Genomic DNA, 18,422 nt, shown 5'->3' with positions numbered 1-18,422 from the left:
GAATGCAAATTTGTATTGGCACGCTTTATCCAATGGAATGGACCAAAAGCCGTTGCTAATGTCCAAAACCAAATTTTTTTTTGACTGTAGTCCCTGTTTCAGCATGGTCTCGGGACTCGTGGTTACGGTGGGGGCTGCTACTGGGGTTACTTTGTTCAGGTCCCGGTAATCAATGGTCACTCGCCATGATCCAGCGAGTTTCCTGACGTGCCAAATTCGTGCATTATTCATGGAGGCTACTGATCGGAGTACGCCTTGATCAAGCAAACTCTGTATTACTTTTGAGATTTCTCCCTCTGCTTCTTGGGGAAAACCGTACTGCTTTAGGGGTCTGGGGTCGGGACCTGTAATATTCACCAAGCCAGCGATCTTGCCACAGTCGTGATTGTGCTGAGCAAATGCTGCTGTGTGTTTTTGTAAGACTTCCCTAACTTGTTCATTCTGACTCATGGCTCGAGAGTCGAACCAGAAGTCTTCTACTGCGCTGATCCGATTTTTATACTTTCCAACTGTGAGCGTGGCAGGGGCTCGTGCTGCCTTTGCCATTCTCCACACACATTTATTCACTGGATCAAATGAGAGGTTGTGAGAGCTCATTAAATCAATGCCTAAAATGTGTTCAGCTGTCTGGGGTAGATTGACCAGAACTATGGGGTGTTTTGTTTTAATATTCCCTATCTGGATTGCTACAGGGGCTGTGATGTGTCCCTGCTGTAAATGGCCTGTAAAACCGCTGAGTGTAATGGTGTCGGTGGTGGGTCGCTGAAACATAGTGGAGGAATTGAGCGTGGTGCGGGACCCTCCTGGTGTCCCAAAGAAATTCTACGGGGTGTCCCCGGACTGTACCTGCCACTACCGGTCTACCGGACTTGTCCCAAAGGGTGTCGCAGGCCCAAGTTGGGGAGCCCGAACACAGTCAGTCGGTGCCGTTGATATCTGTGCTATCCGCACGGGAGCTAATACTGTGGATTGGCTTCGCCCTATTCTTATTTAGGGTGCCTGTCTGCTGGTTTCTCTGCTGCTTCTGGGGCGCATTGCATTCCAGTGAATTGTGTCCTAATTGGCCGCAATTATAACACTCCTGGGATTTGGGTTGCTGTGGGCTGTTCTTTCCCTCATTTACCCATGCGGGGTTCTGGTGCGTCCTAACTGGATGCATGTCTGCCTGTTCTTCCTCTGCTTTAATAAACGCTGTTTTGCATTGGTGGACTGTTCCCAAGTGCGGGACAATCTCTTCAAAATCCATTTCTCGTTGTGTGCCTCGTCTGAGGGGTCATAATTTGCGCAAGCTCTCTGTCCTGCCTCTGTTGCATGAGAGACAAGGATGCGGTTCCATTTCGCCATATTATCTAGGGACAAATGGGCCCGGGCTAACTCTCCAAACACCGCAGTAAACTGTATCCACAAGCGTCCAGCAAACGCTGAGGGGTGCTCTGTTTTCTTTTGCCTACACTTGTTTAGGCCTTCTTTTTTATAACCGATCGCATCTAGGATCGCTGTATGCATTTCTTGGAGTGTGCCTCCTCCTACATTTTGTGGGTCGGGAAGAGCTGCCACAACTGAAGGGTTGAGGCTCAAAACTGTGAGCTTCACTTGCTCCTTTTCATCCAGGCCGTACATGCTGTTTTACTGTGGCAAAGAATTTGGGGTCCGATGTGGGTAGGAACGGTGTTATTTTATCACACGCGTCCCGTAATTGAGTGATGGTTAACGGGGTAGTGTATTGGAAATCTGGGTCTCCTTCTTCTGTTGTGGCCCTGCGCTGTGTGGTTACAGGGTTCATAGGGGTGTGATCTGTCTGTGCAGTCGGGGGTTGGAGCGCTTTTCGTTTCTGGAGTCTGTCCTGTGTACATGTCCCATGTACATATGTGGGCAGTCTCATTTAACTCCTGCCAATCGGGGCCATTTTCTTGGTCTAACTGGGGTCCAAACGTACTCTGAAACCCATTCTGAACAGAAAGCAGACATTGCAATTCTGCAATTTGCTTCGGGCACTTTGCGTGATCTACCGAGCTCTGCCTTTGTTCCGTTGTGGAAGTGTGGATTGCTCGTAGGGCTGCTTTTAAGTCGTTGCACTGTTTCTACAACTGCTCAATTGTTCGGTTTCCTGTCTTACCAACACCGCGCGTTGCGTGTCTTGGTAGGCTTTGTCATATTGGGACTGAAAGCTGCTCAAATGGGCGAGACAAGATTGGTGTGCCCGCTTGGCATCAGCCATCTCCTTGCCCCTCGCCGCTAACTGCTCTCTCAGTTCCTTGTTCTCTCTCTCATATCCACTCACATCTCCTTCACTATTCTTGTCTCTCTCCTCAATCTCTCTACGGAGCGTCCTAACGGCTTCCTCTGTGCCTCGCAATTGTGCCAAGCAGGACACGATTGCCATCGGCTTGCGAGCTTTCCCTAAGCTCGTCTTATGGATCTCTGTCAGGTTCTCCCACCAAGTATGACCTTTACTTCTGGGACCGGTTTCTTCATTCGCGCAGAATTCACTCCAAAGGGGCCATCCTTTCCCTTTGAGATCTTTTCTGATTTCCTCTTCCCATACGGGACACTGTCGTACTCTACTGGTCGCTTCAACCTCAAAGTCTTGGGGGTTCATAAGGCGTTCCATTGCCTTCATTGCCATTTCTCTCTATCTCTGTGGTCTCTACCGAATTTGGAACAGGGGGTGATAAAGTGGTGATGTAAACACGGGTACGGCTTACGCTAATTTCCAGCCTCCCGGCAGTTTTACGCAACAAAATCTCAGGTTTACCTTATATCCCTGTTGGTACGCATGCAAATAACACGCTTCCGAATCTTGGAGGTTTGATCAGTATTGGTCTTACACTTGTTTCCAATTGGATTCCAATTCAAATTTGGGTTCTCTCGGAGTGACTAAGCCACTTCTAGGTCGAGTGCCACCGAAGTCGCCAGTAAATGTTACTATATTTATTTGGTTCTAAGTATGGCGGTCAATATGGTCGCCTTCCTTAATCCTAATTACATTTGCTTTAGAGTCGGCAGGTATCTTTCGATACCGCCACAAGGTTCAAACCCGAATACTGATCAAAGAGCCGATACACCAGTTAGTAGTTCAAAGTCAATACTACTTATTTACACACACAGTAATATCTACTCATGCACAAAATACTACAGACTAAACTATCTCTAATGCTAAAGCTTATACTTAGCTTCGGGTGGCCACTCAGTCAGAGGAACAATGGCCGTTGTTCGGATCTGAGGCTACTGGGATCGAAGTGGTAAAGGAGAACAGCTAAGGTCGTCTGTCTGGTAGCGAGCGTTGACCTTGGACTTATTTGCTTCTGGTGCAGCTGGTGGACGGGTCTCTCTGCTGTGAGAACCAAGTCCAAGAGATCGATTCTCTCTCTGTGCTTTCTTCTTATACCTGAAAGGGGCTTCGCGCGCTTTTGGGAGGGCCTTGAACTTGGCCCCAATCAATTGGGTCGTATCTTGATCACTCGTATTGATCTGGACCAATAGGGGGGTGGATGCCCTGATGGCTGGGCGTGTCCCTGGTGGCCGTTGGCCAGGCTTTGTTTGTGCTTTCGGTTTGGGGAACTGGTGCCGCGAGGTCTGGAGCCAGATCGGTTACTTGAGTGTCTTTACTTTGTTCCCGGAGATGGGCCATCAATATGCTAATAGACCTACAGTTTCAGTCTAGTCTGGGAGCTGCGGTCCCAATACAATACAGGCTCTGTGCCTGCCTGCTTTCTTACCATTGTCCATAGTTCCCTGCAGTCTTTACAAACATCCATTTTGTATTGTGGAAGTGGCCATCCCAGATGGTTACAGTATAGAGGGTGGGGCCAAGTAAAAGTGGGAATTAGGAATTAGATAATAGTTAACCAGTTGTATTTGCTGCATATTTCATTATAGCTCTTGTTATAAATAAAAATTAATTATGTTTAAATTTACAAACCTGGTGATCGTAATTATTGGTCAACCAAGGGCTAAAGAATTTGGGTATTTTGCTAAGAATTATTGGTTAATTCAATTGCATTGCAACACCAGGTGTTTCTATCTTTAAGTGGCTATAAATATGGCGGTTAATAAGGTCGCCTTAATCTTAATTATGAATATGCTTTTCAGTCGCCAGGTATGAAAAAATGAAAATCGCTTATTGTCACAAGTAGGCTTCAAATGAAGTTACTGTAAAAAGCACCTAGTCGCCACATTCCGGCGCCTGTTCGGGGAGGCTGGTACGGGAATTGAACCATGCTGCTGGCCTGCCTTGGTCTGCTTTCAAAGCCAGCTATTTAGCCCAGTGTGCTAAACCAGTGTATCTCTTGATACCGCCACAAGGTTCAACCGAATACTGATCAAAGAGCCAATACACCAGTTAGTTAGTTCAAAGTCAATGGTACTTTATTTACACACAGTATGGTTTACTCATGCACAATAACACTATAGGCTAAACTATATCTATCACTAACACCTATACTTAACTTCGGGTACCCGCTTAGGTCAGAGGAACAGTGGTCGTTGTTCGGATCTGACGCTGTTGGGTTCGACGAGGTAACAGGAGTACAGCTAAGGTCGTCCGTCTGGTAGCGAGCGTTGAACTTGAACTTACTTGCTTCTGGTGGTGCAGGTGGAGGGGTCTCTCCAGTTGAGAGCCGAATCCAAGAGAGCGAACACATGGCGGGGTTCCTTCTTATACTCGGGGGGGGCTTCGCGCGCTTTTAGGCGGGCCTTAAACTTGGTCCCAATTAATTGGGCAGCTTCTCGATCACTGCCATCGATCTGAGCCAATAAAGGGGCGGGTGCCTTGATGGCTGTGCGTGTCCTAAGTGGCCGTTGGCCTTGCTTTGTTTGTATCTTCTTGCTGAGGTAGTGGCGCCGGAATGTCTGGGACGGTATCGGCTACCTGAGCACTAGTCTTTTGTTTATCGGAAATGGGCCATCAATGTGCAAATCGGCAAGAGTTTTGGTTCTGTCTGCAGTCTGTCTTCTAAATACACATTCAGGCTCTGTGCCTGCTTGTTTGCATTGTCCATTTTTCCCTGTATGCTTTGCGAGTGTCCATTTTATATGCTGAAAGTGGCCATCCCAGATGGCTATACAGGTCAAGGGGGGCTGGAATTGACAGTGCCCTAGCCCAGCGGTCCTAACAATATACTGACCATACTCTTAAGCATTGTGCGCTCTGTTAGTGTATGGGTTACTGTTGGGATAAATGTTTCACAAAATAGGGCAGGTTTAATGGAGCATGTAGAGGTGGAAGCTGGGTGACAACACAAAATCGTTAAGTCAGGTCTGGCGCGGTGGGACAGTTGATAGCGCTGCTGCCTCACTGCGCCGAGGAGCCGGTTTCGATCCTGGCCCCGAGTCACTGTCCGTATGGAGTTTGCACTTTCTCCCTGTGTCTGTGTGGGTCTCATCCCCACATCCTTCAGTAGCTAGCAGCCTGAATCACACAGGCTGCTCGCTGCTAAATTCTCAAAGACAGAAAACCAGTGTTGTAAAACCAGTTGCTTCAGCTCAAGACTGTGTACACTGAGTATTCAAGAACCAATACTATATTAATTCTAGGGAGGCTGGAGTCCCACAAAAATACAATTGATCATTATGCAGTGCAGCCATCTAGATGGCCACTTACAAGAAGTAACATGGACACTTGCAAAGCGTAATGGGAAATATGGACAACATAAGGTTCAGGCAGGAACGGAGCCTGAATGTATATTTGTGAACAAACAGAATGTAGACAGCATCAAAACTCTTCGCCAATTTACATATTGATGGCCCATCTCCGCAAGACAAAGGCTGGTGCTCAGGTATCCGATACAGTCCCAGACATTTTGGCACCACTCCCCTCAATAAGAAGGCACAAACAAGCGAGGTCAATGACCGCTTAGGACACGCCCAGCCATCAAGGCACCCGCCCCTTTATTGGCTCAGATCGAAGGCAGTGATCGAGAACTACCCAATTAATTGGACCCAAGCTTAAGGACCGCCCAAAAGCGCGCAAAGCCCCCTAGGGATAAAAATGAACACTGCCATGTGTTCGGCCTCTCTTGGATCCGGCTTTCAGCGATCAAGGCCATCCAGTTGCAGCAACACCACCAGAAGCAAGTTCGTTCAATGCTCGCGACCAGACAGATGATCCTAGCTGTACCCCTGTTATCTCTCCAAAACCAATAGATCCAGATTCGAACAAAGGCCACTATTCTTCTGAACTAAGCCGGGTACCCAAAGTTAAGTACAGGTTGTGATAGTAATAGGAGTAATTTAGCTTGTAGTGTTTATCTTGCATGAGTAAGTTAAACTTGTGTGTAAATAAAATACCATTGACCTTGAACTAACTAACTGGTTGTTTGGCTCTTTCATCGATATTCGGTTGAACCTTGTGGCGGTATCAATTGATACCTGGCGACTCTGAAAGCATATCATATTCATAATTAGATTAAGAAAGGCAACCTTATTGACTGCCATATTAAAAGTAAGTAAAAGATAGCAACAGCAGCTGCAGCTCATGTGTGTTCACTAACACACGGGATAATGGGGAAGGGAGTATGGTACACCACTGGTGAGACACATGTCTAACAGTTATTAGATAAGTAGAGACAAATATGTGCTTGGCGATATAATTAAACATACATGCCCAGATTATGATTGGTTAATTATACTCTTGTTATACATTATGTAATCCTGATTATTAGTTTTGAATGGATACAGATAATTCCTACACCAATGTGCTCTTTTGATTGGTATATGCCAATTTATTGTATTCAAATCTTGTGCATAACTCCCTGTATGCCTTGAATCAGGGCAGTCTGGCATGTCAACTTGGAATGTTAGCAGCCCATGCTATAGCTGTAGTAAAGGCCTTGAGCCTTCGTCTGGTTTCTCGTGAGCGGGAGAGTGAAGTACACGTTAGCCAAATCGTTGCATTATTTCCCCTCTCAGGAGGGAAATCAGGAAAGCACAATACATGTTTTTACCCAGAATAGAGTGCTGATAAAATGCTCAGGATAGAATTCTCAATATACTGTCGTTCGAGAGATTGAAAAGTACTTTGTTCTGTACAACAGCCAACTGTTTTCATGTTACCCATACAAAGTATTTCAATTGACCTATGCTTCGTCCTTTAGCAGATGGATTTCTGACAGGTTCCTTGAGACGACATGGCAGTTGTGATTCGAGCTGGTGGAAAGTGTTGACTGATTCAGATATCAGCTCTGAAGGCAACGTGGAACATGTGGATGAATGTAAGTAAGAGAGAGAGCTGGAGGAGCTGTTGTGGGACTCTGCGATGGGGCTAAGATACATGCCTCAGGGCTCTGAAAGGTCCCACCTGCAAGAAGCCCTTCTGTATTCTGACCCTGTTTGATATAGTGTTAGAATTCTACAGCCTGACTGTCTGCTTTGGCTCTGGGAGTGATTCCTCAACGCAAGGGCTCAATGTTCTGAGGAGCTCCTCTGTCAGGTTCCATGGACCTCCCGTCTTGGTCTCACCTGGTTCTACATAGAACATGGAACATACAATGCAGAAGGAGGCCATTCGGCCCATCGAGTCTGCACCGATCCACTTAAGCCCTCACTTCCACCCTATCCCCATAACCCAACAACCCCTCCTAGCCTTTTTGGACACTAAGGGCAATTTATCATGGCCAATCCACCTAACCTGCACGTCTTTGGACTGTGGGAGGAAACCGGAGCACCCGGAGGAAACCCACGCAGACACGGGGAGAACGTGCAGACTCCGCACAGACAGTGACCCAGCGAGGAATGGAACCTGGGACCCTGGCGCTGTGAAGCCACAGTGCTAACCACTTGTGCTACCGTGTTGCCCAGGTTCTGTCACTGTCCCACCTGTAATGCAGAGCTGGGCCTGCTGGTCCTGCCATGACATGGCCCTGGACCTCTATTGTCCTGCCATGACTCGATGTGGCCTGGTGTTGGGTCTATCTCATCAGACCCCAATGAAGCACAGAACCCAGTCAGTTGCTGGGAGAGAAGGGCAACTGTAATAACTCTTGTGGGCTCTGAGGCTGATTAATATCGAGTGTCAGATATATGAAATTTGGAAAATAGTGACTGAGTAGGGAGATCAGGAAAAACACTAGAGCTAGTGTTTCCCCAGAATAGAGAGTGCTGAGAAAATGCACAGGATAGAATTTCCAATATACAGTCCTTGAAGGGATGGAAATACTGCCCTGTTTGTCCCTCCCTCCCCATTACTGTTAATGAGCAGTAGCAGGGAACGAATGAGCATTTGCACAATACCCAGCCATCACGTTTCTGATTGATGTGTGCTTCTTCCAGTTCCAGAGGATCTTCCGATGATTCCCTCAATATGGTTCACAATAAAGCCACACGAGCTGAGTGATATGGGGGTGAGAGAGATAAAGGAGAATAATTTGGTTGAAGGTAAGTGAGGCTAGAATCCTGCTGCAGGATACTCCTGTTGATTTTTTCACTGTCTGATAGTCTCTTATACCTGTGCTTTGGATCTTGGGGCAATGGGTCTCAGTGGGCTGAAGCCTCCCTCTTTCTATCATCCTAGCCTGAGCTAGTAATGGCCCTCCCCCACCGTCCCAGTCTTAGCCAGTGACTGGTCGCCTCGCATCTCAACCGGAGACAGCAACAAAGAGTTCTTGCTGTGTCTCTTCTCCAGCTGTTACAGTTTTGGTTCCCATTCTGGTTTCAGATTCTCTGGAGCAGTAGAGTAAGAGGGAATTGCAGTGATCTCTGTATGTACATGTACATAAGAGGTTAATGTGTAATCAGTAGCATCACATGATCACTGGAGGGCGAGGCCAACAGGGGTAGAAAATAAACCACATTGGGTCTCTCTTGCTCTCTCTTGGGTGTACTGTGACCAGGGCAGTATCAGATTAGTTCAGATGGTTAGTGGAGTCACATATAGTTACTGTAGTTAGATCTTGTTAACCTTATCACTGGTATCAAAGTTATAAATTGTTATAGTTACTCAGTAAACCTTTTGTTACTACTGGCCGAGTTTGAGTCTTCTTCTTCGAGATTCAGAAGACCTCATCATTAACCAAGGTTTGAGTAACACATACAAAGAGAAGGTAATACAGGAGTGTAATAAAAGATGGTACCAGGCGTGTTGGCTTTAAAAGAACTAGTTAGATTAAGTTAGACAAAGAGAGAAGAAAATTCAAACCGGATATTCGACTGTGGAAGTCTTCGCAGCAGATGGATCCTCGACGACTAAAAGATTCGATGGACCTCGTTCAAGTAGCAATGTAGCTGAAAACTGACGGTAATTTAAGTAACTGGAAAATATTTATACAAAGGTTCCAAGTATATATGGCAGCTAATGATTTAAATACAGTCTCTGAAGAAAGGAAAATAGCAATATTACTCAGCGTAGCAGGACATGAAGCTATAGGCATCTATAACTCCTTTAATTTCTTGGAAGGTGAAGACAAAACTAAATTTAAAGTGATTATCGCAAAATTTGAAGAACACTGTAAAAGTTGGTCTGGTGAAATGCTGGAAAGATCTAACTTTTGGCATAGATGCCAGAGAAACGGAGAGCCCATCACTGACTTTATTACAGACCTCAAGTTAATAGCACAAGGCTGTAATTATGCTGATTGCAGAGACGCTATGATAATGGATCAATTAATTTATGGACTATCTGCTAAAAATTTAAGGGAAGAACTTTCACAAAAAAAGTAGTTAACATTAGAAATCGCTATACACAAATGCCTTGCTTATGAACAAACACAAACTCAATACTTTGAGTCTTTACAAAGACAGAATCATTATCTAGAAAACAAAATCCGTAAAAAAGGCACGAAAACTTACCACGAGGTGAAGGCAGTATCTCACTCGATGCAACAGCACATTTTGAATGGCAGTCGTCTTGAGAGAGAGCGTTCCAGCCAGTACGCACATGCGCACTTCTCAAAAAGAAGAAAAACGACAAAATACACTTGCGCGCATGTGCAGGTAGCCACGCATGCGCAATTGTGAAAAGAGCGCATGCGCAATCGATTCCTACACATGACGTCAGAGGACCTGGACCATGCCCACTTAAAGGGGAAATACCCGAAAATTGAAAATAAGAATTTTAAAGCTGCAAAACCCAATTTTCTTAGCTCTAAATGCAGAACAATGCCTGAACTTATACCAGCAGTTGAAAATAACTTTCACAACACCCTGGAACAAGCCGTCTGCACCACCCAAAGTGAAGAGAACGATGCCAACTCCGAAACAAAAAGAGATGATTTGTCTATCAAACAATACGCACAGTACTGCTCAGACATGGCTGAGTTATTCGCATATGCTGATCACAGCATCAGCAACACGGTTGCAAAGCTCAACACGACTCTATTCATGGTAGATGAATCCAATACCATGATGCAATGGCAGATCGTCGATACATTGGATGACAGCAACCTGTCAAATAGACAAGAAGAAAACAACGTCACACTGAGCACAGAATTACTCTGTTGAGAGAGCACAGATCATCTCCACAGAGAGAACACTGCATGACTCCACACAGAGAGCGATGAAAGACTCCACAAAGAGAGCGACATAAGCCTCCACTGAGAGCTCGTTGACAGACTCCAAAATGGAAGCAATTAAAGACTCCATAGCGAACGCCATGCATGAACAAGACCATGAAGGTCTACCCACAGTGTCTGAGCAACCAGAGCAGAAAGTCTACCAAGCTCACATAATCAAGAAGAAGACAATGTAAGTCTACCCACTGTATGTGAAAACAGTGACAATATGATCACAATCGACATACAGGATGTGCAGGATCACAGCGAGACCGACAGATCTCAGCTTATCTGTACAGAAGCACCGAGTAGGGCCACTCATGAGTCCAGAGAGAGACCACGTCAATTGAAACCTCATCCAATCTAAACTACCCACAAGAAAAGAAAATAGTGAAGATTTTGACTCCAGAAGAGGAGTACCAAGAAACCAAAGTTGAATCAAGTGAACCAGAAATAACTCCAGAAGAGGAGCACAAAGGGATCTCAGGTGAAGCAAATGAACCAGAAATGACTCCAGAAGAGGAGCACCAAGGAAGCGAAGAAGAGGAATCAAATCCACCACAAATGACTGATGTCACCAAGACCGATGCAACATCAGATCATTCTCACAATCCTTCAGAAGAAACGCTCAATGAAACGCTCAATGAAACAGCAGATACCACAAAGGACACTGACTCAAATTATCCACATGGAGCGCAACGCGAACAATAAAAACCACAAGAAGCACAGCAGAAACAAGAACAGCAACAGCAACACCAAAAACTACAAGCACAACAAAAACAACAACAAGAACGACAACAAAGACTGAAACGACAACAATGAAACAGTAACATGTACAACTCTGCACATGAAGGACAATGCAAGATTAGACTCCAAAGCAATGACAAGAATACAAACATGCCATGGCATGACAAAGAATCTCACAAATTCACATCTGCTCCAGAACAAGCAAGCACACCAGCTTTCAAGAAAGATGACATACAGAAAATACCGCAAGCACAGGAAAAAGTCCAGGTCTGACAACAAAGATGTAACACAGAATCGCTACCACAAGTATAGAAAAAAAACGTCAAAATCAGACAACAAAGTGATTCGACCAGTGAAACACCTCATGATGACTTCTTGGTTACTTAAACACAAGAACACTGACGAAGTTCACAAAGAAATGACAACATCAACACTTCAAAAGAAGAAAGCAACTTACTTAACAAATTCATAAAGTTTGGACTCACAAATTTTTAAAATTAAGATTGGACTCAAATATTAGTTGGCTTTGTATAATCATCAATATCATCACAACTTGTTCATAACATCATTTGTCTACAATGAGAAAAGAAAACCTAAGAGACTAAATGTATTAACATCTGACTGATTAACTCATTGATTTTATGTCATGCATTTGCAAACTACATCCAGTATGTTTGTTCAATTTTCTTTACAACATACGGAAAATATGTAACACAAGAAAAAAAAGGAGAGGATGTAGTGATCTCTTTGTGCATGTATATAAGTGGTTAATGTGTAATCAGTAGCATCACATGATCACTAGAGGGCCGGATCAACAGGGGTATAAAAGAAACCACATTGTGTCTCTGTCGCTCTCTCTTGGGTGTACTGTGACCAGGGGAGCATCAGATTAGTTCAGATGGTTAGTGGAGTTACATGTAGTTAGATCTTGTTAGCCTTATCACTAGTATCAAAGTTAAAGTAAAGAACTCATGCAATTATTGTTATAGTTACTCAGTAAACCTTTTGTTACTACTGGACGAGTTTGTGTCTTCATCGAGATTCAGAAGACATCATTAACCAAGGTTTGAGTAACACATATTACACTCCGTAGTATTACACTCCGTAGTATATCAAGACACACAGAGAAGTGTAATAAAAGATAATACAGGAGTGTAATAAAACAGGAATGACAGGAAGGTCGTAGTTACACCTATCCTGCTCCACGGGTGTAGGTTACCGTTGGAATAAATTTCTCACACCCTGAGGTGTGAACAGATTTAATGTGACAGCTGGAGGTTAAAGTTGGGGGATAAAACAGAACTGTACAACCAGTCAGTGACCCGCCAGAAAGAAGGAGGATTCTGGAAACTCTTACGGGCCCTCAACTATTATATTTTTTCTTTATTCATTCATGAAATGTTAACATTGCTGTCAAGGCCAGCATTTGGTGGCAATCCCTAATTTTGTTTGAACAGTGTGGCTTACAAGGCCAATTTAGAGGATAGTTAGAGTCAACCACAATGCTCTGGGTCTGGTGTGTAAGCCAGACTAGGGAAGGTGGCAAATTTCTTAGTTTGCCAGATTTTTGCAATGACAGTTGTCATGGTCACCAACACTGAGACTAGCTTTATATTCCAGATTTATTAATTGAATTGTAATGTCATGGCAGGATTGGGACTGTTGTTCCCGGAACATTAACCTGGGCCTCCGGATTACTATTCCTGTAACAGTGCCACTCGACCACCATTTCCCCTCATGTCAGATATCTGAAGTACAGATACTGTGACTTCAGAAGGAATCATGAAAACGCTATGGGGCGTGGTGATAAAGTAGACAGGATAGAATTCCCAATATACCTTTGCTGAAGGGATAGAATAATTGCCTTGTTCTCTACAACTGCCAACTGTTTCCACATTTCCCAACTAACTGCTTTCTAATTGCCATGTTTCTGACAGATTCAAGTTGGGGGGAAGAGTCAACTGATTCAGAGTTCAGCTCGAATAACAAGGCGGAACATCTGGATAAACGTAAGAGAGAGCAAAAGGTGCTGTTGTGGGGAGGGACTATGCCATAGTTCCCCGAGTCTGGGCCCGATTGCAGGAAGCTCTTGTGTTGTCACATTGTTTGATAAAGTGTCAATTATCTGCACTGTTGACAGTAAGAGTTTATTTTCAATGGTAACCCCAAGGATGAGGATGCTGAGGGAGTCATTTATGGTAATGCCATTGAATGGCAAGGGGAGACAGTTAGATTCTCTCTTCTTGGAGATGGTCATTGCCTGACATTTGTGTGGCATGAATGTTACTTGCCAGCCCAAGCCTGGATATTGTCCTGAATAGGTTTTATGCATTTAGAATCCCTACAGTGCAGAAGGAGGACATCCGGCAAGTCTGCACTGACCCTCCGAAAGAGCACCCTACCCAGATCCAGACCCCTGCCTTATCCCCATAAACCCACCTAACCTGCACATTTTAGGACTGTGGAAGAAACCGGAGCACCCAGAGGAAATCCACGCAGGCATTGAGGAAGTGCAAACTCCACACTGACAGTCACGCAAGGCTGGAATTGAATCTGGGTCCCTGTGAGGCAGCAGTGTTAACCCCGGTGCCACTGTGGACACAGACTGCTTCAGTATCTATGGACTTGCAAATATAGCCTTCAGAACTGACAGTCAGATGCAGAGAAGAGTATCCTCTTGACTACCGTCCCCATACTAATACTACATTTCTTCCCTCCTCTTGAATAACCCCACTATCACGGTGCTGTGGCCTGCCCCTGCTCTCATTTGGACAGGCTGCAAGAGCCTCAAATCAGTTGGACAAGTCCAAGTCTGAGACACCTCCAGTTCTGCCTTTTGGATTCCCATATTCGTCTTGCTCATAACCACGAGGATAAATTCCTGAGCTTTCATTCTTCATGAGACATCCAAAAACTGCACTCTAAATTCATTGTTCCTTCAACTGCAGTGCAAACAAAGAGTTCCCTAAACTCAGCCTTCCAGTAGCTCCTCTGCTAAACGAACACTTTACCGAGCCTTAGAACAGATTATTCCATTAACTACTATTTCAAAAGCCTTGTAGATTTCCTCCTCAATTTCCTGTCATCTCTCTCTGGCACACACTGAATTTCCATGTCAGATTTTCCACGACCGATACAACCAAAGCAGATTTCTCAATAATCCATCCAAATTTTGGGTTGTCTCACAATATGACAATCTCAGTGAAACTTTGTCTTTCTCATGAGGGTTTCCAATCTCCGCACTTGAAAATTTTGCCTTTAATTCTTTCCAAGAGATGCTCACAGTCGGACAGTTTCAATCATGCCTCACAGGATTTCAGTCTCCTTTTCTGCGATTGCTTTCCCCTGGATTTGTTGAGTGCGTTGAAGTACCACCATCCAAACGCAGTATTGCATCTTTGGCAGTGCCAAGCAGAACACCACTGCTTCAAAGGGGTACCTTTGCCCCAACAGCCTGCAGCACTGAATCACCAGCCTTCAGCTGCCTTCTCAGATCTTCAGGGCTTCTCTCAAGTCCACTCCACCTCAAGTCGGTCCACTGCAGCTCTTTCTTGAAATCGGTTTCTATGCTCCTTTCTTTTGGCCTAACTTATCCTGATCCCCGTCTTTGTTCCTTATGGGACCTCACCTCTCCTTCTCCCTCTCCCCTCCCATTTCCTACTCCCTGGTACACCTACTTGGTAATGATGCTCCAGTTCAGGTCATCTGACCTGCTTTTTTCATGCTATTTGCCCTTCCTTGCTACTGTACAAAACCAGTTCCTGGAAACAAGTTGATTTATTGTCCACACTATAAAGGCCCTGGAGGCCGAGAAGTAGGGTGAATACTGGTTTATTCACGGTCAGATCTGTGATAAATACACACACGGTATTCGTCCAATTCTGGACTACCAGCATGCCGGTTCCTGCCTGGTCGGCCTTAATAAGATAATTATGAGCCCCAGCTGGATGGGCCTTGGCTCACGAGCATGAAAGCTCATATTCCACGAGTCCCTTCCCACATTTCCTAAAGTTCCTCCTCAGTAACAATTGAGGAGGCTTCTTTGCACGCTGTTGTGCTACTGCAAGCGGTGGGTCTGGGTCAAGTGGGCATGTAGCGATTTATCGATCGCCTTTTCCGAGACGACCGATGGAAGGACACTGCCGGGGTGTGAATTCGACCATGGCGTTGTTCGTGAGCACGGACACTTCAGTGTCCATCTTCGAGCTTAAGTCATCATCATCCTGACAGTCCGGTCCTTGGACCACAGCAGGTTGTACTCCTTGACTACTGAGAGGTCCCATAGGTGGCGGAGGTACTGAGGTCCCTGGTGGAGCTCCCTCGGAGGCGGTCTCTCTGCCTTTATGGTGGTCCACATGTTTACGCAAGGTCTCCCCTTGGGTTCTGACCAAGAAAGATACGGGCCGTTTTCTCCAACATGATCCCCAGGAGCCAATGGGCACCGTCTCCGAAATTGCGGACATCTTCAGCATCCCCCATTTGGAAACCTCTCTCCGGCGTTCTGTACTTGTGATATTTCTTCTGACTATCTTGTTTAAACTCATCTGTCTGCCAAGACTTACAAAAATCAGTCGCAAGCGAGTTTGGAGGTGCCAGCCCATCAGCAGCTCTGCTATTGCTACCCCTATCGTGACATGGGGCATGGTCCTGTAATGAAAAAGGAACCTTGCCAGTGATGTATCCAGGGAGCCCCCTGTCTGCTTCTGTATGCCGCGCTTAAAATGTTGTGCTGCCCACTCTGCCAAATCACTTGAGGATGGGTGGTAAGGGGCAGTCTGGATGTGTCTTACCTTGTTGGCCCGCAGAAACATTAAGAACTCCTCGCTTGTGACCAGGCTCCTGTTATCTGTAACCGGTACCTCTGGTATCCCATGGGTACTAAACAAGCATCGTAATTTGTCAATAGTGGCTCACGTGGTGGTGGAGGTCATCCTGTGCACATCCAGCCACTAAAGTGGGTGTCTACAAGGATAAATACATAGACAGCACTATAGACTCTTGGCACGGCCGCGGGATGACCACATGGGCTCCTCGTAGGAGAATGCCATCCTCCACACTTGGATCCTGCTACTTCACAACGTAGGGCTGCAGGGGGCTTCCCCTGTAATCCACCATGCAAAATAACACGGCTAAGTTTTGCCAATGTGGGATCTCTGGGTACATGTGTGAATCTATGCGGCTGTTACTGGCAGAGTATCCATGAAATTTAAGAGTCGCCACAACTTTGTCTGCCAATCTGGCCTTCGTATCATGCAGGTTTAATGGCAAGATTACCATGGGAAGTCAGCGGAAGGTCTACTGACCAATGATGGTGACGGCAGCCATTGTGTCTATCTTCATCACTAGGCGGTGTCCAGTTACCTGCAGTTTGACCCGAATTGTTGCCACTTTAGGGGCCATGATGCAGTCCAACTGCATCATGTCATTCTCCTTGGGATGGGCCATGTGCAAGGCCCTGGTTTGAGGCGACCGTATCATCTGTCCAGGGTGATGTTTTTTGCTGATTCTGGTGGCTTTAGTTGCCATGCGTTCTGCAACCACAGGCTTGGCAATGTTGCCTGTACTCCCGTCGTCCTCTGGGGAGGTGTCACATGGTTTGTGGTGGCCCTTGACCATTTGAGTCCTATTAAGTCACCCTGGGCAAGTTCAGTCAATTCCAGCCCCTCATGCCCCGGAATCACAATGCAAGTGAATTAATCAATAGTTCTCATTAAAATTCCTGAAATCTTTGGCCCTTGGATGCCCAGTAATTACAGTCACCAGGTTTGTAAGTTGAAACACAATACTGTTTATTTATAACAATGGGAATAAAAATTAAACATGCAGTAATTACAACTGGATAACAAGCAAGCTAACCTCCTACTCCCTTTAACTGTCTCACCCTCTACTCACACACACACACACACAAGACATACAAACACCGAGGGATGGAAAGGGGTAACAAATATTAAGGATTCAGGTCAAAAGAAGAGTTGTTCAGTGCACCTTCTTCATAGTAGGAGTGTGGTTTTGTGGTTTACAGTCTGTGGCCACAACCCGTAATGATCTTTGCAGTTCAGCAATATATCTTACTCTCAGATTTTCTAGGAGAAGCTCTGGCTTCACAGCCACTTGACTGCAGAAAGAGTGTGATCAGGTTCTGGATCTTCTTCATGTCAACCTTTTCTGCAGAGAAAGAGAGAGAGTATCAGATTCACAGTGGCCTTTTGGCGAGAATTAACTGGATATTTCTGGAGTGAGTTGGTTTGACTCCTCCACCCAGCCTGCAGAACCAAAAGTTAAACAAACTCAAATCTTGTACAATGAGAAACATGTGAATGTGACCAGAACCAATCATGACTGGCAACCGGACAGGGCACAGACACATGAGCAAGTTCATTGGCCACCAGCCAAGTCAAACAAAGTGAGTAGTCACTACTGCCTTCCAGATTCTTCCTGCTTGATTTAAAGATACAGGCCATTGCTTCTACTTGAGTTAAAGATACATTCTGCATTAACCAGATCCATTACGCATCCATGGATCAAAATGGTAACAGCAAAAATAAAAGGAAAAAAAGGAACAAACAGGAAGGACCCTTACATTCCGGACGCAGCATTGCACCATTCATTGCTGTTTTGGCGGCGGTCTGGTCATCGGATCACTGCCCTGAGAAGGGCGCTGGATTCCAGTGCAGGAGTCGACCAATACTATGGACTCTCTAGTCCACAGAACCTCAGAGTTCCTGAACCCCTTCTCTGTGTTCTCGCGGGACAATGCTGGTTCAATAGCTCTCTTCAAATTGTGTAGGCTCCACTAACTGCATCCTCTGAGTGGCCATATTATTAATCCCGCACACCAACCGGTCCCTTAACATCGCCAAGAGGGATGAACCAAACTCGCAATGCTCAGCCAACTTTTGGAGTAAAGTTTAAAAGTCTGTAACTGACTTCCCTGGAGTCCACAGTAGTATTGAATCGGTACCATTGCATAATCACGAATGGTTTTGGGTAATAATGGTTAGATACCAACTCCATCAATTCGTCAAAAGAGCAGCCGAGTTTCTGAGGCTTTTAATTTTGCCGAAGGTTGGGGCCCCACAGGCAGTCAGAAGGATTACCTTCTGTCGGATCTCATTCGCTCAGCGTACTGGGCCTAATCTTCCAAGACTGCATCGAAGATCTCTAACTGCTCAAAGAGCGGAATTTTCCGAA

General features: G+C 45.4%; 1 protein-coding gene across 1 annotated transcript in view; it reads left to right on the top strand.

Moving 5' to 3' along the window:
• Positions 1 to 18,422, top strand: part of LOC140386557 (interferon-induced protein 44-like) — a 56,147-nt gene that overhangs the window by 21,862 nt on the left and 15,863 nt on the right. The window contains exons 4-6 of the mRNA XM_072468980.1: positions 7,095 to 7,211; positions 8,269 to 8,373; positions 13,169 to 13,240. Of these exons, the coding sequence (XP_072325081.1) occupies positions 8,286 to 8,373; positions 13,169 to 13,240 (160 nt within the window). The 5' untranslated portion in view covers positions 7,095 to 7,211; positions 8,269 to 8,285. The remainder of the gene's footprint in view (positions 1 to 7,094; positions 7,212 to 8,268; positions 8,374 to 13,168; positions 13,241 to 18,422) is intronic.

Source organism: Scyliorhinus torazame, chromosome 12 (genome assembly GCF_047496885.1).
Source record: "Scyliorhinus torazame isolate Kashiwa2021f chromosome 12, sScyTor2.1, whole genome shotgun sequence".
NCBI classification, from domain to species: domain Eukaryota; kingdom Metazoa; phylum Chordata; class Chondrichthyes; order Carcharhiniformes; family Scyliorhinidae; genus Scyliorhinus; species Scyliorhinus torazame.
The sequence above is the reverse complement of the archived record's forward strand: the minus strand, read 5'-3'. Positions and strand labels throughout refer to the sequence as shown.